Source organism: Trachurus trachurus, assembly GCF_905171665.1.
Source record: "Trachurus trachurus genome assembly, contig: scaffold_111_arrow_ctg1, whole genome shotgun sequence".
NCBI classification, from domain to species: domain Eukaryota; kingdom Metazoa; phylum Chordata; class Actinopteri; order Carangiformes; family Carangidae; genus Trachurus; species Trachurus trachurus.
The window spans coordinates 82,870-105,302 of NW_028155244.1; the positions used below are offsets into that span (position 1 = coordinate 82,870).

The 22,433-nt window shown below is 49.0% G+C and overlaps 2 protein-coding genes across 5 annotated transcripts in view; both read left to right on the forward strand.

The window, feature by feature from the left end:
- The first annotated feature begins 936 nt into the window (after positions 1-936).
- On the forward strand, positions 937-5,259 carry smco4 (single-pass membrane protein with coiled-coil domains 4). Its single transcript, XM_084001357.1, has 2 exons — positions 937-1,026; positions 4,041-5,259. The coding sequence occupies exon 2, from the start codon at positions 4,080-4,082 to the stop codon at positions 4,257-4,259; it is 180 nt and encodes a 59-aa protein (XP_083857483.1). The 5' UTR covers positions 937-1,026; positions 4,041-4,079; the 3' UTR covers positions 4,260-5,259.
- Positions 5,260-9,216: 3,957 nt separating this feature from the next.
- The window catches only part of LOC311007942 (neurofibromin), a 128,101-nt gene continuing 114,884 nt past the window's right edge, over positions 9,217-22,433 (forward strand). For 3 of the 4 annotated variants that reach the window (XM_084001360.1, XM_084001359.1, XM_084001361.1), the window contains exons 1-7: positions 9,217-9,428; positions 11,137-11,280; positions 12,795-12,878; positions 15,194-15,384; positions 16,127-16,233; positions 16,527-16,594; positions 16,780-16,855. In XM_084001360.1, coding sequence (XP_083857486.1) covers positions 9,369-9,428; positions 11,137-11,280; positions 12,795-12,878; positions 15,194-15,384; positions 16,127-16,233; positions 16,527-16,594; positions 16,780-16,855 — 730 coding nt within the window. In that variant the 5' untranslated portion in view covers positions 9,217-9,368. The remainder of the gene's footprint in view (positions 9,429-11,136; positions 11,281-12,794; positions 12,879-15,193; positions 15,385-16,126; positions 16,234-16,526; positions 16,595-16,779; positions 16,856-22,433) is intronic. The other variant, XM_084001362.1, reaches the window with a different exon arrangement.

Consider the following 22,433-nt stretch of genomic DNA (forward strand, 5'->3'; position numbering starts at 1 on the left):
GCAACAACGTACCATTATAGAAAATTGCAGTGTTGCCTTGAGGCGACAGTGGACCATTATGGAATCAATATTGCATTATGAGACTATGGTAGTGTGTGTTAGGTGTAAATATAATGTTCAGAAACATATAATTCATCATCATTTTGTTTTTTATCCTTAATAAATTAGATTTTGGGTTCAGTAAAGTAAACATCAGGCTATAATGATGATGATGAGGATGAGGATGAGGCCAGTGAAGGTGAAAGTCTACAGAGACTGGTGTTTCTAATACAGTAGATGATGAACCGTAATAGTACAAATCCCCAAAACTTCCAAAAATAAATCTTTTTTTTTTTGTGATCAACTTTTTATTAAATTTTTTACTGAAAAACGTAGAAAGGTACAAGTCAATAATACAACAATAAATCATAAGCCATGTATTCATATAAACCTATAAACGTAGATACATGAGAGTGAACAATAAAACTACAATAATACATGTAGGCTATATATAGGAATAATAAAATAATAATACAAATAAAATAAAATAAATAAAAACAAATATACAATAGGTTCAATTATAATAAATAAATAATTTTCAAAAATGTCTTTAGATTATGTTTATTTAGTCTATTTTGAGACGTAAAAACACTCCAAACACCCCCCCCCCACTGGCATCATAATGCGTAGCTACCATAGAGGGATTTTATTTTGGAGGGTCAGCCGGTTTATTTTGGAGGGTCAGCCGGAAGTGAATTTGCCATTTTATTTTGGAGGGGCAGCCGGAAGTGAATTTGTCGTTTTATTTTGGAGGGGCAGCAGCAGCCGGAAGTTAATTTGCCATTTTATTTTGGAGGGGCAGCCGGAAGTGAATTTCCCGTTTTATTTTGTAGGGGCAGCAGCCGCCGGAAGTGTGTTTAGCGGCAGCAGCTTTCCTGCCACGTCGCTGTGGGAGCAGCGGAGCAGCGGAGCAGCGACCGGCGGAGCAGCGGGACGAGACGCGGAGCAGCGGCCGAGGATCGAGCGCCCTGAGCGGCCAGCTGTCAGGTAACAGTCCGCTGAGGAGAACCGGAGCTCTGGAGCTCTCTGGAGCTCTGGACCGAACTCTGCTCAAAGTTTAGTCCGAGCTGACGACACCCGATCCCCGCAGCCACTTCACCAACTTCCTCCCCCGTCCCAATAAGGTTCAGACCTGAGACCTGACCCGCCACGAGGCTCCGCAGCCCGGACTGGACCAGGACCAGGACCAGGACCTGGACCAGGACCTGGACCTGGACCAGGACCTGGACCTGGACCTGGACTGAGCCGGTCCTTTAGCCTAGACTCCCTAACCCGGGTCCAGTGACCTGTCGGCAGCGTGGACTGTCTGACTGGCAGCTGCAGTAACGTGTAGTAGAGCCACAAAGTAACGTGTAGAGCCACAGAGTAACGTGTAGCCGCAGAGTAACGTGTAGAGTAACTAGAGTAATCCTGCTGCCGGTTCGATCAGTTCAGTTTGTTGAACCAGTTCAGATTCACACGTCGTTGTCACGATCAACAGGTTCGATTCCTGCACCAGAAGAGGTGTGTGTGTGTGTGTGTGTGTGTGTGTGTGTGTGTGTGTGTGTGTGTGTGTGTGTGTGTGTGTGTGTGTGTGTGTCTTGTCATTTCGAGCTTTTATTGGCTGAAAATGACTAAACTAGTCTAAATCTTTTCAGACCTTGAATAATAATAATGCAAAGAAACATTAATGCTAATTCTACTAATTCAGAGTGATAAAGGAAGAATTACACTGTTCTTGTGCTACTGCCCCAATAACCCACTGGTTGTTCACATCATTATTCAGAAACAACAAAGCATTAATTTACAATGAATAAGCCGCAGTTAAGAGTTAATATGGTGTAATAGAGGTAGAATGAGCTGTTAATACGTGTTTAATAATTACTAAAAAGGAGCTAGAAAGCTACTTATAAGCAGGGCCGTTGTCTAGGGGAGAAAGGTGGTGATAACTCTAGGGGCCCAGCGCCCAGTGGGGCCCATAAAAAACCCCAGTAGTCTAATCTTTGTATGACTGATTTATTCTGCGTAAGACCCTGACTAATACTCATAGTACACTGTAAAAACTCAACATCTTTCCAAGAATATTTGTCTTATTTCTTGTCCAAATGTCTCATTTCTAGTCAAAACTAATCTCTTTCCACTTAAAATAAGACTCATCACCTAAAAATTAACTTGTTTTTAGATCATTTTCACTTAAAGCAGAAGTGAGTGATCCGGTCGTTTTGGCTAATGCTGCGTTCCAGGCAGGCTTTTGAAATCGTAAATTACAGCTTCAAGTCACAACTTACGACTTTGTAGCGTTCCAGGCAACACACTCGTGTTTTTCCGACCTGTTTTACCGGTGAAAGTCACTATAACAGCCACTCGTAACTTCTGACCCGTGAACTCGTACCAGATCGAACTGGTACCACTTCACGGTCGGAAAAATACGAGTTTCCTTGAACGCACCATAACAGTCCTCGTCGCTACGTCACCACATTCACGGCGTTCCTTGGCTGCACACACAGCCCTGCATGCCGTTCTCTCTCCTCATTGGATAAAAACTGTAGGATACGATAAATGTTTTCTCTTCGGCTCAGAGCAGAGCAGAGTGACTGAGAGACCCGTGTTTCAGTCCAAACACTCTATGTAAGTGATTGCTGTCGGAAGATATAACTATTTAAGACTTATATTAACACAAATATATCACTCACTTCTGCTTTAAATTCACAATAAATAGAAAAATCGGTCACAGCCCCCGCTGCACAGCGCCCGCTACAGAGCGCCCGCTGCACAGCCCCTGCTGCACAGCGCCCGCTGCACAGCGCCCGCTACAGAGCGCCCGCTGCACAGCGCCCGCTACAGAGCGCCCGCTGCAGAGCGCCCGCTGCAGAGCGCCCGCTGCACAGCGCCCGCTACAGAGCGCCCGCTGCAGAGCGCCCGCTGCACAGCCCCTGCTGCAGAGCGCCCGCTGCACAGCGCCCGCTACAGAGCGCCCGCTGCACAGCCCCTGCTGCACAGCCCCTGCTGCACAGCCCCTGCTGCACAGCGCCCGCTGCACAGCCCCTGCTGCAGAGCGCCCGCTGCACAGCGCCCGCTACAGAGCGCCCGCTGCAGAGCGCCCGCTGCACAGCGCCCGCTACAGAGCGCCCGCTGCACAGCGCCCGCTGCACAGCGCCCGCTGCAGAGCGCCCGCTGCACAGCCCCTGCTGCACAGCGCCCGCTGCACAGCGCCCGCTGCACAGCCCCTGCTGCACAGCGCCCGCTGCACAGCCCCTGCTGCAGAGCGCCCGCTGCACAGCGCCCGCTGCACAGCGCCCGCTGCACAGCGCCCACTGCAGAGCGCCCGCTGCACAGCGCCCGCTACAGAGCGCCCGCTGCACAGCGCCCGCTGCACAGCGCCCGCTGCAGAGCGCCCGCTGCACAGCCCCTGCTGCAGAGCGCCCACTGCACAGCCCCTGCTGCAGAGCGCCCGCTGCACAGCGCCCGCTGCAGAGCGCCCGCTGCACAGCGCCCGCTACAGAGCGCCCGCTGCAGAGCGCCCGCTGCACAGCGCCCGCTGCAGAGCGCCCGCTGCACAGCCCCTGCTGCAGAGCGCCCGCTGCACAGCGCCCGCTGCACAGCGCCCGCTGCACAGCCCCCGCTACAGAGCCCCCGCTGCAGAGCGCCCGCTGCACAGCGCCCGCTCCGCTGCACCGTGAAAACAGCAGTGATAACGGGCTTTCAGATCCGAGTCTCCAAACCAGAAACGTTTGTAACACAACACCTCAGACTACACCACTGGTTGCTAGGTAACAGCAGTTTACCCACTACAACACATTAGACTACACCGCTGGTTGCTAGGTAACAGCAGTTTACCCACTACAACACATTAGACTACACCGCTGGTTGCTAGGTAACAGCAGTTTACCCACTACAACACATTAGACTACACCACTGGTTGCTAGGTAACAGCAGTAACATCAGACTACACCGCTGGTTGCTAGGTAACAGCAGTTACCAGTCACCGCTGGTAATAACCGTTGTCTCTGTGTGTCCCTCAGGTCCCAGCCGGGGTTTGAACCGGCGATCGGCGTGCCGCCATGAGGCAGCTGAAGGGGAAGCCGCGGAAGGAGACGTGGAAGGACAAGAAGGAGCGGAAGCAGACGATGGCGGAGGCGCGGCAGCAGGTGGTTACCGTGGTGCTGCCCACCGTGGTTACCGTGGTGCTGCTCATCGTGCTCTTCGTCTACGTGGCCACGCGGCCCGGCGCCATCGAGTAGCGGCGGCCGCGGCCGTCCTCTCAGAGACACGATGGACAGACGGACAGACGGAGCCAAAGGATTACCCCCCCCCCCCCCCCCCCCCCCAACCCTCAGCCCTCAGCCTCTGTTGCCGCCGGCGATGACAGCAGCAGGGTTACCAGGGTTACCACGTGTCTTAATAGACCAAATCTCGTTGTTGTTTACATTCTACTTCCCGGTAGAAAACCAGCTGTAATGTGAATGAGATCAATAGTAACGAACGAGAGTTTAGCTATATATCATATTTTTCACGCCCTATCACCGTTTAGACAAATCTGAAATGATTGAAGAAACATTACTATTTCTGTGTGTGTGTTTTGTGTTGCTATGTGTTGTATTTATTCAGTTTGGGGGAATCACAGAGTCTAGAAAGCATCAGTGGTTCAGCTGACAGGGACAGCTAACGGTAGCTAAGCTAACAGCGGTAGCTAAGCTAACAGCAGGACGTCAGCTGTTAAAACCCTCCCGTTGTGGGACACGACATGAAACTACTCCAGTTAGCTCAGTCATGTTGGAACTCAGATATCCGCTGGAGAAAATATTTTTTCATGGAGCGTTTATTGAGTCACTGAGTTATTAAAGTTAAACAGGTAGCTAACCGTTAGCCCGGCTAATCTATGATAACCATGACTAATTACAAAAATGTGCACACATAAATAGTAATGTTTGTCCAATCATTGGTTTTATAAACTTTACAAACATCAGATTAGTCTAAACGGTGATATAGTGACATGAAAAATGAGATAAATATAGTGAAACTCTCGTCCGTCACTATTGTTCTCATGCTGGTTTTCTACCAGGAAGTAGTTGTAAACAACAAGGAGATTCGTTCTATGAGAGCTGCTACAGATGTGGGCGGAGCTACAGCTACGGCTGTGGGCGGAGCTACAGCTACAGCTACGGCTGTGGGCGGAGCTACAGCTACAGCTACAACTACAGATGTGGGCGGAGCTACAGCTACAGATGTGGGCGGAGCTACGGCTACGGATGTGGGCGGAGCTACGGCTAAGGATGTGGGCAGAGCTACGGCTACAGATGTGGGCGGAGCCACGGCTACAGATGTGGGCGGAGCTATGGCTACAGATGTGGGCGGAGCTACAGCTACGGATGTGGGCGGAGCTACAACTACAGCTACAGATGTGGGCGGAGCTACAACTACAGCTACAAATGTGGGCGGAGCTACAACTACAGCTACAGATGTGGGCGGAGCTACAGCTACAACTACAGATGTGGGCGGAGCTACGGCTACGGATGTGGGCGGAGCTACAGATGTGGGCGGAGCTACGGCTACAGATGTGGGCGGAGCTACGGCTACAGATGTGGGCGGAGCCACGGCTACAGATGTGGGCGGAGCTACGGCTACAGATGTGGGCTGAGCCACGGCTACAGATGTGGGCGGAGCTACGGCTACAGATGTGGGCGGAGCTACAGCTACAGATGTGGGCGGAGCTATGGCTACAGATGTGGGCGGAGCTACAGCTACGGATGTGGTCGGAGCTACAGCTACAGATGTGGGCGGAGCTACAACTACAGCTACAGATGTGGGCGGAGCTACGGCTACAGATGTGGGCGGAGCTACAGCTACGGATGTGGTCGGAGCTACAGCTACAGATGTGGGCGGAGCTACAGCTACAGATGTGGGCGGAGCTACAACTACAGCTACAGATGTGGGCGGAGCTACGGCTACAGATGTGGGCGGAGCTACAGCTACAGATGTGGGCGGAGCTACAACTACAGCTACAGATGTGGGCGTAGCTACAACTACAGCTACAGATGTGGGCGTAGCTACAACTACAGCTACAACTACAGATGTGGGCGGAGCTACAGCAACAGATGTGGGCGGAGCTACAACTACAGCTACAGATGTGGGCGTAGCTACAACTAAAGCTACAACTACAGCTACAACTACAGATGTGGGCGGAGCTACAGCAACAGATGTGGGCGGAGCTACAACTACAGCTACAACTACAGATGTGGGCGGAGCTACAGCAACAGATGTGGGCGGAGCTACAACTACAGCTACAGATGTGGGCGTAGCTACAACTAAAGCTACAACTACAGCTACAACTACAGATGTGGGCGGAGCTACAGCAACAGATGTGGGCGTAGCTACAACTACAGCTACAACTACAGATGTGGGCGGAGCTACAGCAACAGATGTGGGCGGAGCTACAACTACAGCTACAGATGTGGGCGGAGCTACGGCTACAGATGTGGGCGGAGCTACAGCTACAGCTACAGATGTGGGCGGAGCTACAGCTACAACTACAGATGTGGGCGGAGCTACGGCTACAGATGTGGGCGGAGCTACAGCTACAACTACAGATGTGGGCGGAGCTACGGCTACAGATGTGGGCGGAGCTACGGCTACAGATGTGGGTGGAGCTACAGCTACAGATGTGGGCGGAGCTACAGCTACAGATGTGGGCGGAGCCACAGCTACAACTACAGATGTGGGCGGAGCCACAGCTACAGATGTGGACTCACCCGTCCAGATGTCGACTCACCTGTCCTCCAGATGTCGACTCACCCGTCCAGATGTCGACTCACCCGTCCAGATGGCGACTCACCCGTCCAGATGTCGACTCACCCGTCCAGATGTGGACTCACCTGTCCAGATGTTTACTCACCCGTCCAGATGTCGACTCACCCGTCCAGATGTGGACTCACCCGTCCAGATGTCGACTCACCTGTCCAGATGTTTACTCACCCGTCCAGATGTGGACTCACCCGTCCAGATGTTGCGCTCCGTCTGTCCTCTGCTCTCTAATGTGAATGTTTCCCTGTTAAGTTATTGGAAATCGAACCTGCGATCAATGCGACACCACGTGCCTTAAAACAAACTGTTTCACCTCAATAAATGATTTTTATACAAAACTGGAATCTGCTTCGTCTTCATTCATCAATTAAACTGATCAGTGTGTTGTATTAATTAAAATTAACACTTTATAATAATAATAATAAATAATAATTAATTAGTGAATCATCATGTTGCCAGTGTGTTGTATTAATTATAATATAACTTTATAATGAATAATTAATTAGTTACAGGTGAATGATAGTCTGTAGGTGTTTTATATCTTTATTTATCTCTGTGGACTTCAGCCTCTGACCTCTTGGCCGTCAGACACGTCACGGCTCAGCTGCTCTGTGATTGGCTCAGAGCCGCCGCTCAGCTGCAGGTGTGTCCAGGTGCGGCAGCGGCGGCGGTTTCCCGTCGGACTCGGACCTGTTCATGAAAACAATGAGCAACATCCTGACCCGGCTGCGGCGCATGCGCACTGCGCCGGCCCCGCGGGAAGACCGGAAGTAAGTACATCAGACTTCAAAATAAAATAAAACAGAGAGTCTGTCCCGTTCCTCCACACTTGGCTCAGTGCGCTTGGTTACGCACACACAGGGCCGTTGCTAGGAGTTCTGGGCCCCCTGAAAGAATACTGAAGTGGGCCCCTCCCCCTAACTTTTCCTTTTTTTTTTCTTAGACTACGTATGTATTGTCGTTTTTTATTTAGCCTTCTTTGTTTTGATGCAAAAACTCAAGTATCTTAGCAAGAATATTTGTCTTATTTCTAGTCAAAATGTCATTTCTAGTCAAAACAAATCTCATTCTACTTAAAATAAGACTCATCACATAAAAAGCAGCTTGTTTTTAGACACTTTTTACTTCTTTCAAGCAGATTTTCACTTGAAATAAGTAGAAAAATCTGATAGTGGAGCAAGTTTTTCTTATTACAAGCACAAAAAACGTACTTTCACTGGCAGATTTTTCTATTTATTGTGAATTTAAGTGAAAATGATCTAAAAACAAGTTAATTTTTAAGGTGATGAGTCTTATTTTAAGTGAAAAGAGATTAGTTTTGACTAGAAATGAGACATTTGGACAAGAAATAAGACAAATATTCTTAGAAGGATGTAGAGTTTTTACAGTGTACTATGAGTATTAGTCAGGGTCTTACGCAGAATAAATCAGTCATACAAAGATTAGACTACTGGGGTTTTTTATGGGCCCCACTGGGCGCTGGGCCCCTAGAGTTATCACCACCTTTCTCCCCTAGACAACGGCCCTGCGCACACACTTTGGTGACGTTTTGCCGGTGGAACGTATATTTGTGTATAGTGATTACAATCAAAAGTAATTACAATTTTAATTGCTGTATTTTATGATTTTTAAACTGTAAAGTGTCTTTGAGCATTTGAAAAAGCGCTAATAAATAAAATAAATATTATTATTATTATTATAGTGTGCAGCATGTATTAAGTGGCCAAGCGTGTGTGGGGATTTAGGACAAACTTGACAAGTGCAGCCTAGCACAACTACGACACACACACACACACACACACACACACACACACACACACACACACACACACACACACACACACACACACACACACACACACACACACACATTACACAATATGACATTAAAAAGTCATAATTCCATCAATAACCCGAGCCGGACAGATGTTCCAGATGTGAAGGCAAGTCACTATTTATTTATAAAGCTCATTTAAAACAACCTCAGTTGACCAAAGTGCTGCACAACACAGTTAATCACAAACACTACACTACATCCAGGCTTCGTAAGCACTGGCACAATAGTTTGCACTGTTTCTTTGACAAATTACTGTATTTTATATTATTTGTTTGGCTGTGTGTCTACTTTGTTTTGTCTTGTATGTTAAGTGTGTATGTGTATGAGAGTGGACCACTTTTTCGAGTCCATAATAAAGATTATTATTATTATAGTAGTCAATATAAAACAAATCTAGATTAAAAAGAAAGAATAAAAAGAGAGTAAAAAGAGAGAGAGGTTCCGGTCGGAGGGCTTTTATTTTGACGGTCTGGACCGGAAGTGCTGCTGCGTGGTGTCCAGCTTCACCGACACCTCCCTCGGTCTGAGGGAAGAAGACTTCCGGTGGTGTGTCATGGCGGTGGCATGGTGAATCCTACAGAAAGGGAAAAACACTCGGCGCTGGTTCCTCCGCATCGGCTCACGGCGCAGTTTCATGCGGGAATAAGCGCGTCGTTTCCGGCGTCGCTCCGTGGATCAGCCCCGCTGCCGCTGCGGCGTCCTCCGCCCGGACATGGCGGCGCACAAGCCCGTGGAGTGGGTCCAGGCCGTGATCACCAGATTCGATGAGCAGGTAAGAGAAGAGGGGCTGGGGGCTGGTTCTAGTTCTGTCTGGGGCTGGGGTGGGTGGGGGGTCCGGAGGCCCAGGGCCGGTCCACAATCCGGACCAGCAGCCGCTGTAGAGCCGCTGGAGAGCTCTGGAGAGCTCTGGAACAGCGGCTCTCCAGCGGCTCTATAGCGGCTCTATAGCGGCTCTACAGCGGCTCTCTGCCCGCTGCTCTGCCTCTATCCCGGGGGTAGGGAGGGGGGGCAGAGGGACCGCTGCTGTAGCCGGCCGCAGCGCCTCAGACCCGGGTCCAGTCTAGAGCCGGTCCGGGGGGGTCTGGTTCTCTGGTTCTCTGGTTCACAGCAGCTAGCAGGCTAAAGCTAACAGAGCTAACAGCTAACAGGCCTGAAGGTAATGTAAACAAATAAGATGAGACTGAGGGGGGGGGGGGGGGGGGGGGGGGGGGGGGGGGGGGGGGGGGGGTAGAGGATCTGTTGGGGTGGGGACAGGTGATCTGTTGGGGGGGGGGGACAGTGGATCTGATGGGGGGGGGGGGGGGGGGGGCAGGTGATCTGTTGGGGGGACAGTGGATCTGTTGGGGGGGGGCAGGTGATCTGTTTGGGGGGGGCAGGTGATCTGTTGGGGGGGGGCAGGTGATCTGTTTGGGGGGGGGGCAGTGGATCTGTTGGGGGGGGACAGGTGATCTGTTGGGGGGGACAGGTGATCTGTTTGGGGGGGGGCAGGTGATCTGTTGGGGGGGACAGTGGATCTGTTGGGGGGGGACAGGTGATCTGTTTGGGGGGGACAGGTGATCTGTTTGGGGGGGGGCAGGTGATCTGTTTGGGGGGACAGTGGATCTGTTGGGGGGGGACAGGTGATCTGTTTGGGGGGGACAGGTGATCTGTTTGGGGGGGGGCAGGTGATCTGTTTGGGGGGACAGTGGATCTGTTGGGGGGGGGACAGGAATACTGGAGACAGTGGAGACACTAGGAATACTGGAGACACTCTGCTACATTAATGTTTGTTTACAATGTGAATCTGCAGTGTTTGGTAAATGCAGCACAGCTACAGTTACAGTTATCCACCTTTTTCCGAATGTTCACAATGTAAGCCGGTTTCGCTGGTTTCGCTCTTCCGGTGGAATTTTATGTTAACGTTTCCATGGTTTCGGTAGTAAATGCATGGATTTTTTTTTTTATTTCAATGTAAATCTATGAAACGCACGGATCATCACAGCAGCTTTTAATTAAGCAACATTACCCTCGAGGGTGTGCTTTAACGTCATTTGAGCACGACGGTGATGCGGTCAGTAGTCGGAACTACTTGTTGTATAACAGTGGATATCACACAGACTGACATCCGTGTTAAAAGCCAGCGTTAATACTGTAGATCCATGCGTTTAGCTACCGTAACTATGACAACGACTGAAAACCATGGAAACGTAATCGTAACAATTCCACCAAACCACCAAACCGGCTCCTTCCGGTTTTGACCCTGCATAGACGTCCGGAAACTTGTTGATAGTAACACACGGGATGATCCAACATGGCTGCCGTTGATTCACCTCTCCATCCTCGTCTCCTCTTCCCGCTCCCATCGCTCCCGCCCCCCCTCTCTTCCTTCTCTTCCCGGCCCCCCCCCCCCCCCCCCCCCCCCCCCCCCCCCCCCCTTCTCTTCCCGGCCCCCCCCCCCCCCCCCCCCCCCCCCCCCCCCCCCCCTTCTCTTCCCGGTCCAGCTGCCCATCAAGGTGGGACACCAGAACACACACACCAAAGTCAGCACCGAGCACAACAAGGAGTGTCTGATCAACATCTCCAAGTACAAGTTCTCCCTGGTCATCAGCGGCCTCACCGCCATCCTCAAGAATGTCAACAACATGGTGAGACACACACACACACACACACACACACACACACACACACACACAACAAGACAAGTCGGAACTTGGATCTTTCTCACACAACAGGAACGCCGCCAACCGTAACACATATGTTAAAATGCATTTAAATGCTAAAATGCATTTAAATGTAAAAATGCGTTTAAATGCTAAAATGCATTTAAATGTTAAAATGCGTTTAAATGCTATGATGCATAAATGTTAAAATGCGTTTAAATGCTAAAATGCATTTAAACGTTAAAATGCATTTAAATGTTAAAATGCATTAAAGAGAAACTGTACAACTGTTACCTGTAGGGCCGGGACGATTCGCTTTTCTCCCGATTCGATTCTTCTACGATTTTTTGGATGGTGATTCGATTTAAATTGTGATTCTACGATATTGCAGATTCTCTCTATGATTTTTAGTCTTTAGCACTTTTAACATTTATCTGCACACAAACACTGTAGGAGCCTATAAATGAACATACTCCATTATAAAGTGAACTTAAACCCTTTTCAAAACCTGGACTCTCTGTATGTAAAAAAGGCGAACTAATGCACATTGCACAATATTAAAAAAAAAAAAATTCTAATTTTTTTATACATTTTTTTATACATTTTTTTATCGATTTAAAAATAGTCGAAAATATCACGATATTTATGTGAATTGATTTTTTCTCCCACCCCTAGTTACCTGTGTTGCTAACCCTCCTCTCCTCCATGTGCATTTGTTTACAACGAAGCCCTCGGTAGATAACGTTGTGACGTAACGTTGTGACGTAACGTTACGAGGTGTATATATCTGTGTAGTCTTAACTGTCATAAACTATAGATTGTGGGTTACAGAGCGCGTTTGTGTCGCTAAGTCCTATTTAAAATGCTCCTTTTAAAATAGTTTTTGTGTCCTTTGTAATGTTTTCATGTTTTAGCTACGTGAAGCACTTTGAATGCACAGTTTGTCCCAGTCGGCCATGTTTTCGGTTTCTCTGGCGTGGTGCCGTGTTGATCTGACATGGAGACCGTCAGGAGAGTATCCATTAGGGGTGGGAGAAAAAATCGATTCACATAAATATCGCAATATCCCTTTTGACGATTTTTAAATCGATTTTTTTTTCAAAAATCGATTTTTTTGGAGGGGAAATTTTTATTTTATTTTGAATTTTTTATTTTTTATTTTTTTAAATATTGTGCAATGTGCATTTGTTGGCCTTTTTTTACATCCAGAGAGTCCAGGTTTTGAAAAGGGTTTAAGTTCACTTTATAATGGAGTATGTTAATTTATAGGCTCCTACAGTGTTTGTGTGCAGATAAATGTTAAAAATGCTAAAGACTAAAAATCATAGAGAGAATCGGCAATATCGTAGAATCACAATTTAAATCGAATCGCCATCCAAAAAAAATCGTAGAAGAATCGAATCGGGAGAAAAAAGCGTATCGTCCCAGCCCTAGTATCCATGACAACGGTTGCCTGTAGAGCTTCTTGGTGACTGACTCCCGGTCTGATGTTCCCACAGCGGATATTCGGAGAAGCTTCGGAGAAGAACCTCTACCTCTCCCAGCTCATCATCCTGGACACGTTGGAGAAGTGTCTGGCCGGGGTGAGTCCACATGACATCACACACCGGGGGTTAGGGGGCGGGGCCTCATGGCTGGTTGTCGTGGTGATGAGTGGCAGCCATGGAAACAGGAAGTGACGCTAGGGATGCACATTTAGATGTTCTTTCCTGACCGATAACCGACGCTCCTTAAAGGATAATTACCGTTTTTTTTTTTTTACAATCTGGACCTTATTTCTATCATAAACTCCGATCATTTCCTCCCCCAGATAACTTTGGTGTCATTCCAAGTGGTTGTGATGAAATGAGCTCCAGCCGAGAGGCGCGTATATCCGTATAATGGAGTCTACAGGGCAGCAGAATGCAGCCTCTAAATAACACATTATCTGCAGAGAAACTCCTTCATTTCACCAAGATTTAGTTGTGATAGGCTAGTGCTATTCCCCTCTGAGTCCGGGGTTAGCTGTTATCAACATCCGGGGTCTGTAGGTTGACCTACTGACCTCTGACCTGGATGATGTCATCTCTGACAGCTTGCTTCTACCGCTAATTCTGTGTTCCCTGTTCCCCTCCTTCCCTGTTAACTCATTGAGTGCCAACCACGTAATTTCTCGTTTTTCGTTCCCATGCGTTGAGTGCCAAAAACGAGATTTTTCGTTTTTTGCTTTTTTTTAAATTATGAAAATAGACACTTTAATACACATTATATGTAAATTTGGGGACTCTACGACGAGGAGAACTGAAATAGATGACGATCAAAGTCACATGACAGCTCATGATCTGGAAGTTTTTATCATAACTCGGCTTCTGCAAACGAGTTCTGCATGCAGATGCAGCGCAGCTGCTCTGCTCTCACCCGCGCTGCTGCTCCAGCTGCTCGAGCTGCTCGGAGCTGAACCAGGAAGCTCTCAGCCGACAGTCCGCCCGGTCTTCATCTGGAGCAACACCGTGTCCTCCCCAAAGTCCTCCCGCGGTAAAATCTGATGGTCTCTGGACCAAAGCAGACCGGTACCACCGACCCGTACCACAGAAGGACCGCGACCACCGGCGGGACCGGTCTTCCCGAGCCGCGGTGGCCGACAGACCCTCACGCTCCGCGGCGAGAAGCTGTGACACGGCACGGTGCGTCTGTGTTATTGTTGTTTAGTGGCGCCCCCCCCCGCCCCCGATGGTGGTTTTGTGAATAGAACAACAATTGTTGTATATATTTATCTTATACGAGCCCTTTGATCCAGAAATGCGAGTGTCAGAAGAGCGACAGACACAAACAGCGCACCTTTCATAAAAGACGCTCTATCTCCTTTTCTAGAAAAAAAGGAGGGATTTTGGTGAAACCCAGCCATGTTTAGCTTGAGTTTTCTCAGGAACGGAGGCACGTAGAAACAAACGGTTTGTGGCCACTTGAAGCATTAAGGTAAACCTTTCAATTGAGCTACAGTATGTGTTGGTGGCAATAATATAGAATACACTGTGGCTCTACAAAAACGTCAAAAATGGTCTAAATTGCCGGTACACTTGACTAAAACTTTGGAAAGGAGCGCGGCACTCAATGAGTTAAAAGGGTTTTCCATGGAGTTTTTCCTCAGTGGATGTGAGGGTCTAAGGACAGAGGATGTTGTTACGATGCCATGTAAAGCCCTTTAAAACGGGCTATACAAATAAAATTGCCTTGCCTTGCTAATGCTACGGTTGGTTTCTGCGTGTTTCTGACTTGTCAGAACAAAATGAGCAGCTGGATGAAGTTCAGCTTCCACAGGCTTCCTCTCCTCAACCTGGACTCACTAAAGCTCCGGCTAGTTGAGATAAAAATGGACCCGAATGCCGAAGCAGAATGATTATTATCAGAATGAGCCGCGCGGCGCTCAGAGATGACATCATCCAGGTCAGAGGTCAGTAGGTCAACCTACAGACCCCGGATGTTGATAACAGCTAACCCCGGACTCAGAGGGGAATAGCACTAGCCTATCACAACTAAATATTGGTGAAATGAAGGAGTTTCTCTGCAGATAATGTGTTATTTAGAGGCTGCATTCTGCTGCCCTGTAGACTCCATTATACGGATATACGCGCCTCTCGGCTGGAGCTCATTTCATCACAACCACTTGGAATGACACCAAAGTTATCTGGGGGAGGAGATGATCGGATTTTATGATAGAAACAAGGTCCAGGTTGTAAAAAACGGCAATTACCCTTTAACGTTTATTATTAACCGATAAGATTAAATGCTCGGTTAGAGGGGGGTGGACAGTGTTTTTCTTTTTTTTTTCTTCTTTTTGCCGTTATAAAACACACACGCACCTGTTGACCTGTTGACCTGTTGACCTGTTGACCTTGACCTCTGACCTCTGACCCCCCAGCAATCGAAGGACTGCCTGCGTCTGGACGAGACCATGCTGGTCAAACAGCTGCTGCCGGAGATCTGCCACTTCATCTACACGTACCGCGAGGGCCACCAGCACGCCGCCGAGCTGCGCGCCTCTGCCTCCGCCGTGCTCTTCTCTCTGAGCTGCAACAACTTCAACGCCGTCTTCAGCCGCATCTCCACGAGGTCTGTAGCTCCACCACTTCGTTTTCCCATCATCCATTGCATCACACCACAACGGTAGTGGGTTTTAGTAGCATTCTAGCGAGCGGCTAACTGGTAGCGTTAGCCACCAGTCCTAGCGAGCGGCTAACTGGTAGCGTTAGCCACCGGTCCTAGCGAGCGGCTAACTGGTAGCGTTAGCCACCGGTCCTAGCGAGCGGCTAACTGGTAGCGTTAGCCACCAGTCCTAGCGAGCGGCTAACTGGTAGCGTTAGCCACCGGTCCTAGCAAGCGGCTAACTGGTAGTGTTAGCCACCGGTCCTAGCGAGCGGCTAACTGGTAGCGTTAGCCACCGGTCCTAGCGAGCGGCTAACTGGTAGCGTTAGCCACCGGTCCTAGCAAGCGGCTAACTGGTAGCGTTAGCTACCGGTCCTAGCAAGCGGCTAACTGGTAGTGTTAGCCACCGGTCCTAGCGAGCGGCTAACTGGTAGCGTTAGCCACCGGTCCTAGCAAGCGGCTAACTGGTAGCGTTAGCCACCGGTCCTAGCAAGCGGCTAACTGGTAGCGTTAGCCACCGGTCCTAGCGAGCGGCTAACTGGTAGCGTTAGCCACCGGTGTAGGGACCAAATTCCCAACAGTGGGAATGGTGGGAACAGTGGGAACAGTGGGAACGTTGGGAACAGTGGGAACGTTGGGAACGTTGGGAACAGTGGGAACGTTGGGAACGGTGGGAACGGTTCGGTCTCATGCTGTGCTGTGTGTCCAGGCTGCAGGAACTGACCGTCTGCTCCGAGGACAACGTGGACGTCCACGACATCGAGCTGATGCAGTACATCAACGTGGACTGTTCCAAGCTCAAGAGGCTGCTGCAAGGTGGGTGCTACTGGTTCTGACCGGTTCTGACTGGTTCATACTGGTTCTGACTGGTTCTGACTGGTTGTGACTGGTTGTGACCAGTTCTGACTGGTTGTGACTGGTTGTGACTGGTTGTGACCAGTTCTGACTGGTTGTGACCAGTTCTGACTGGTTGTGACTGGTTGTGACTGGTTGTGACTGGTTGTGACTGGTTGTGACTGGTTGTGACCGGTTCTGACTGGTTCACCCTGACCCTCGTGGTGGCGGCGATGAGGAAGTTGTTGACCCGTCTCATGTTTGATCTGTTTCAGAAACGGTCCTGAAGTTCAGAGCTCTGAAGAAACCGGCTCAGCTGTCGGTCATCAACAGTCTGGAGAAGGTCTGTTCTGGTTCTCACCGGTTCTCACCGGTTCTCACCAGTTCTCACCGGTTCTCACTGGTTCTGACTGGTTCTGACTGGTTCTCACTGGTTCTGACTGGTTCTGACTGGTTCTGACTGGTTCTGACTGGTTCTGACTGGTTCCGACTGGTTCTGGTTCTCATGTTGTGTTGTTGTGTCTTCAGGCCTTCTGGAACTGGGTGGAGAATTATCCTGATGAGTTCACGATGCTCTACCAGAGACCACAGGCCGACATGGCTGGTAGGACTCACTGTCTCTACCTGTCTGTCTCTACCTGTCTGTCTCTACCTGTCTGTCTCTACCTGTCTGTCTCTACCTGTCTGTCTCTACCTGTCTGTCTCTACCTGTCTGTCTCTACCTGTCTGTCTCTACCTGTCTGTCTCTACCTGTCTGTCTCTACCTGTCTGTCTCTACCTGTCTGTCTCTACCTGTCTGTCTGTCTCTACCTGTCTGTCTCTACCTGTCTGTCTCTACCTGTCTGTCTGTCTCTACCTGTCTGTCTCTACCTGTCTGTCTCTAGCTGTCTGTCTCTACCTGTCTGTCTCTACCTGTCTGTCTCTACCTGTCTGTCTCTACCTGTCTGTCTCTACCTGTCTGTCTCTACCTGTCTGTCTCTACCTGTCTGTCTCTACCTGTCTGTCTGTCTCTACCTGTCTGTCTCTACCTGTCTGTCTCTACCTGTCTGTCTGTCTCTACCTGTCTGTCTCTACCTGTCTGTCTCTACCTGTCTGTCTCTACCTGTCTGTCTCTACCTGTCTGTCTCTACCTGTCTGTCTCTACCTGTCTGTCTCTACCTGTCTGTCTCTACCTGTCTGTCTGTCTCTACCTGTCTGTCTCTACCTGTCTGTCTCTACCTGTCTGTCTGTCTCTACCTGTCTGTCTCTACCTGTCTGTCTCTAGCTGTCTGTCTCTACCTGTCTGTCTCTACCTGTCTGTCTCTACCTGTCTGTCTCTACCTGTCTGTCTCTACCTGTCTGTCTCTACCTGTCTGTCTCTACCTGTCTGTCTCTACCTGTCTGTCTCTATCTGTCTGTCTCTACCTGTCTGTCTCTATCTGTCTGTCTCTACCTGTCTGTCTCTACCTGTCTGTCTCTATCTGTCTGTCTGTCTCTACCTGTCTGTCTCTACCTGTCTGTCTGTCTCTACCTGTCTGTCTCTACCTGTCTGTCTGTCTCTACCTGTCTGTCTCTACCTGTCTGTCTCTACCTGGCTGTCTGTCTCTACCTGTCTGTCTCTACCTGTCTGTCTCTACCTGTCTGTCTCTACCTGTCTGTCTCTACCTGTCTGTCTCTATCTGTCTGTCTGTCTCTACCTGTCTGTCTCTACCTGTCTGTCTGTCTCTACCTGTCTGTCTCTATCTGTCTGTCTGTCTCTACCTGTCTGTCTGTCTCTACCTGTCTGTCTCTACCTGTCTGTCTCTACCTGGCTGTCTCTACCTGGCTGTCTGTCTCTATCTGTCTGTCTCTACCTGTCTGTCTGTCTCTACCTGTCTGTCTCTACCTGTCTGTCTCTACCTGGCTGTCTCTACCTGTCTGTCTGTCTCTACCTGTCTGTCTCTACCTGTCTGTCTCTACCTGTCTGTCTCTACCTGTCTGTCTCTATCTGTCTGTCTCTACCTGTCTGTCTCTATCTGTCTGTCTCTACCTGTCTGTCTCTACCTGTCTGTCTGTCTCTACCTGTCTGTCTCTACCTGTCTGTCTCTACCTGTCTGTCTCTACCTGTCTGTCTCTACCTGTCTGTCTCTACCTGTCTGTCTCTACCTGTCTGTCTCTACCTGTCTGTCTGTCTCTACCTGTCTGTCTCTACCTGTCTGTCTCTACCTGTCTGTCTCTACCTGTCTGTCTCTACCTGTCTGTCTCTACCTGTCTGTCTCTACCTGTCTGTCTCTACCTGTCTCTACCTGTCTGTCTCTACCTGTCTGTCTCTACCTGTCTGTCTCTACCTGTCTGTCTCTACCTGTCTGTCTCTATCTGTCTGTCTCTACCTGTCTGTCTGTCTCTACCTGTCTGTCTCTACCTGTCTGTCTCTACCTGTCTGTCTCTACCTGTCTGTCTCTATCTGTCTGTCTCTACCTGTCTGTCTGTCTCTATCTGTCTGTCTCTACCTGTCTGTCTCTACCTGTCTGTCTCTACCTGTCTCTACCTGTCTGTCTCTACCTGTCTGTCTCTACCTGTCTGTCTCTACCTGTCTGTCTCTACCTGTCTGTCTCTATCTGTCTGTCTCTACCTGTCTGTCTGTCTCTACCTGTCTGTCTCTACCTGTCTGTCTCTACCTGTCTCTACCTGTCTGTCTCTACCTGTCTGTCTCTACCTGTCTGTCTCTACCTGTCTGTCTCTACCTGTCTGTCTCTACCTGTCTGTCTCTACCTGTCTGTCTCTACCTGTCTGTCTCTACCTGTCTGTCTCTACCTGTCTGTCTCTACCTGTCTCTACCTGTCTGTCTGTCTCTACCTGTCTGTCTCTACCTGTCTGTCTCTACCTGTCTGTCTCTACCTGTCTGTCTCTACCTGTCTGTCTCTACCTGTCTGTCTCTACCTGTCTGTCTCTACCTGTCTCTACCTGTCTGTCTGTCTCTACCTGTCTGTCTCTACCTGTCTGTCTCTACCTGTCTGTCTCTACCTGTCTGTCTCTACCTGTCTGTCTCTACCTGTCTGTCTCTATCTGTCTGTCTCTACCTGTCTGTCTCTATCTGTCTGTCTCTACCTGTCTGTCTCTACCTGTCTGTCTCTACCTGTCTCTACCTGTCTGTCTCTACCTGTCTGTCTCTACCTGTCTGTCTCTACCTGTCTGTCTCTATCTGTCTGTCTCTACCTGTCTGTCTCTATCTGTCTGTCTCTACCTGTCTGTCTGTCTCTATCTGTCTGTCTGTCTCTACCTGTCTGTCTCTACCTGTCTGTCTCTACCTGTCTGTCTCTACCTGTCTGTCTCTATCTGTCTGTCTCTACCTGTCTGTCTCTACCTGTCTGTCTCTACCTGTCTGTCTCTACCTGTCTGTCTCTACCTGTCTGTCTCTACCTGTCTGTCTCTACCTGTCTGTCTGTCTCTACCTGTCTGTCTCTACCTGTCTGTCTCTATCTGTCTGTCTCTACCTGTCTGTCTCTACCTGTCTGTCTCTACCTGTCTGTCTCTACCTGTCTGTCTGTCTCTACCTGTCTGTCTCTACCTGTCTGTCTCTATCTGTCTGTCTCTACCTGTCTGTCTCTACCTGTCTGTCTCTACCTGTCTCTACCTGTCTGTCTCTACCTGTCTGTCTCTACCTGTCTGTCTCTACCTGTCTGTCTCTATCTGTCTGTCTCTACCTGTCTGTCTCTATCTGTCTGTCTCTACCTGTCTGTCTGTCTCTATCTGTCTGTCTGTCTCTACCTGTCTGTCTCTACCTGTCTGTCTCTATCTGTCTGTCTCTACCTGTCTGTCTCTATCTGTCTGTCTCTACCTGTCTGTCTCTACCTGTCTGTCTCTACCTGTCTGTCTCTACCTGTCTGTCTCTACCTGTCTGTCTCTACCTGTCTCTACCTGTCTGTCTGTCTCTACCTGTCTGTCTCTACCTGTCTGTCTCTACCTGTCTGTCTCTACCTGTCTGTCTCTACCTGTCTGTCTCTACCTGTCTGTCTCTATCTGTCTGTCTCTACCTGTCTGTCTCTATCTGTCTGTCTCTACCTGTCTGTCTCTATCTGTCTGTCTCTACCTGTCTGTCTCTACCTGTCTGTCTCTACCTGTCTGTCTCTACCTGTCTGTCTCTACCTGTCTGTCTCTATCTGTCTGTCTCTACCTGTCTCTACCTGTCTGTCTCTATCTGTCTGTCTCTACCTGTCTGTGTCCGAAATCTGCCTCTACTCACTATCTAGTGACCAGTTGTTGTAGTGGTGTCTGAATGTTCAGTGATTATTAATGTTCACTATAGTGACTGAATCTATCCCACAATTCACCGCAACATGTAGTGAACATCCGATGGTCACTAACCGGAGCAAGATATCCCATCATGCATTGCGGTCACGGATGGCCGTTACCACAGCGACCCAGAGCGACCGGTGTAGCTACCAAATAAATGAAGTAGTGACTGGTGTAGCTACTAGGGATGCAAATTATCGAGTAATTCATTAATCGATAGTTGATAGACCTTATCGATCGATGATCGATTAATTGATAAGCGGCGATTTTCCTGAGAACCTAAATTTTAGGGGAAAATTTAAGATCAACATTCCTTATGGACTTACACTAGTATTTGTTAGTTTATTTTAAGAGCACAGCACAATGAAAATGTTTAAGTAGCACGTTATTGGGACATAGAGCTCTGAGGTTGAAGTCCTATCATAATGAGATGAGATGAGAGACACCGCTGCGTTTCCATTACAGATTTTTGCAAAATAAAAGCGATATTTCTGAAACTTCGAAAAAGTGCAATTGCCATTTGCGGGTGTTTCCATTGAAAGGTATTTTGCTAATGAGCCGTAATGCGTCTTGCGTTTCTATGGTGACGGCACAGCGATCTCAGCTGCCGACAGCTGTTGCTGTTATTGTTTTTAACATTGACAAAAACAGCGCTTGATTGCTGAAAGGCAAAGCCCGTGTGGCGCTGCAGCGGCCACAGATAAGGACGCACTCACACTAGGGCCAGTTGTTCCGCACCGTGCTGAAGCCCGAATGCCCCCTCCCCTCTGTCCCCCGCTGGCCCGCACTCACACCACCTCCAACCCAAGCCTGCAAGCACGGTTGCCTCCGTTGATACAGAGGGACTATTTGTTTACCAACACGGCGGATGTGCGCTTTAACCTGACTGCAGAAAGAACGGAGCCTTTTAAACACCAGCGGTGATGAGGCGCTGACAACAATACAGGTGGTTGTGTCCACACACCCGTACTGGTTTATGTGACTTAAGGTGACATGTCGGCGCAGGAGGGAGTGGGAGTGTGGATGCGAGCCAGTCTCCTTCAACCATGCACGGAAAAGGGGAATGATAGGAAAGGGGTTTCTAATTTAATGAGAAACAATGCCCAGGTCAGCAATGCATGACAATAAATATGTGGTTCATTTGTCCCCTCAAGTTACATAAACCAACACAGCGTGGACACACGCGCTGTTCTCCGCGGCAACGCAACGAGCGCTTTTTTTTTCTTTTTCTTTTTTTAAAAAAAAATTAAGCTCCGGTAGCGACCGGCTAAACTACGGAAGGATACTGTAAACCAGCGCGGATCCGGTGTGTTTATCAAAGCTTGGTCGCCGTGCTGAGGCACCGTGGGTTTGAGCTGCGGTCAGGCTGCATTACAACTCCTCAGGCAGCTCCGTGTCGGCGGCTTTTTGACTCGTTACACACTGGTCGTCTGTGTGTTAGCGATGGTACAGCCTGAGTCCCGTAAAGCTACAACAGGTGTTGTTGTCTCTTTTCACCTCCTCTCCCTCTCTCCCTTGTGAGCTGCAGTGCGCTGCGCTGCACACGTTTACACAGAGATCCGCTACATTATGTCGGCTTTGCTTGTTTACATTTCACAGTAAAACTCCCATTGAAAGGGAACGATTAATTGCAAGTAATTTAATTTAATCGATTAAATTCTTATCGACAATTAATCGATAGTCGATTAATTGTTTGCATCCCTAGTAGCTACCAAATAAATGCAGTAGTGACCGGTGTAGCTACCAAATAAATGAAGTAGCGACCGGTGTAGCTACCAAATAAATGAAGTAGCGACCGGTGTAGCTACCAAATAAATGAAGTAGTGACCGGTGTAGCTACCAAATAAATGAAGTAGTGACCGGTGTAGCTACCAAATAAATGCAGTAGTGACCGGTGTAGCTACCAGATAAATGCAGTAGTGACCGGTGTA

What these genes read in the sequence shown, in the direction of transcription:
- smco4 (XM_084001357.1), top strand. Translation starts at nt 4,080, where the DNA reads ATGAGGCAGCTGAAGGGGAAGCCGCGGAAGGAGACGTGGAAGGACAAG.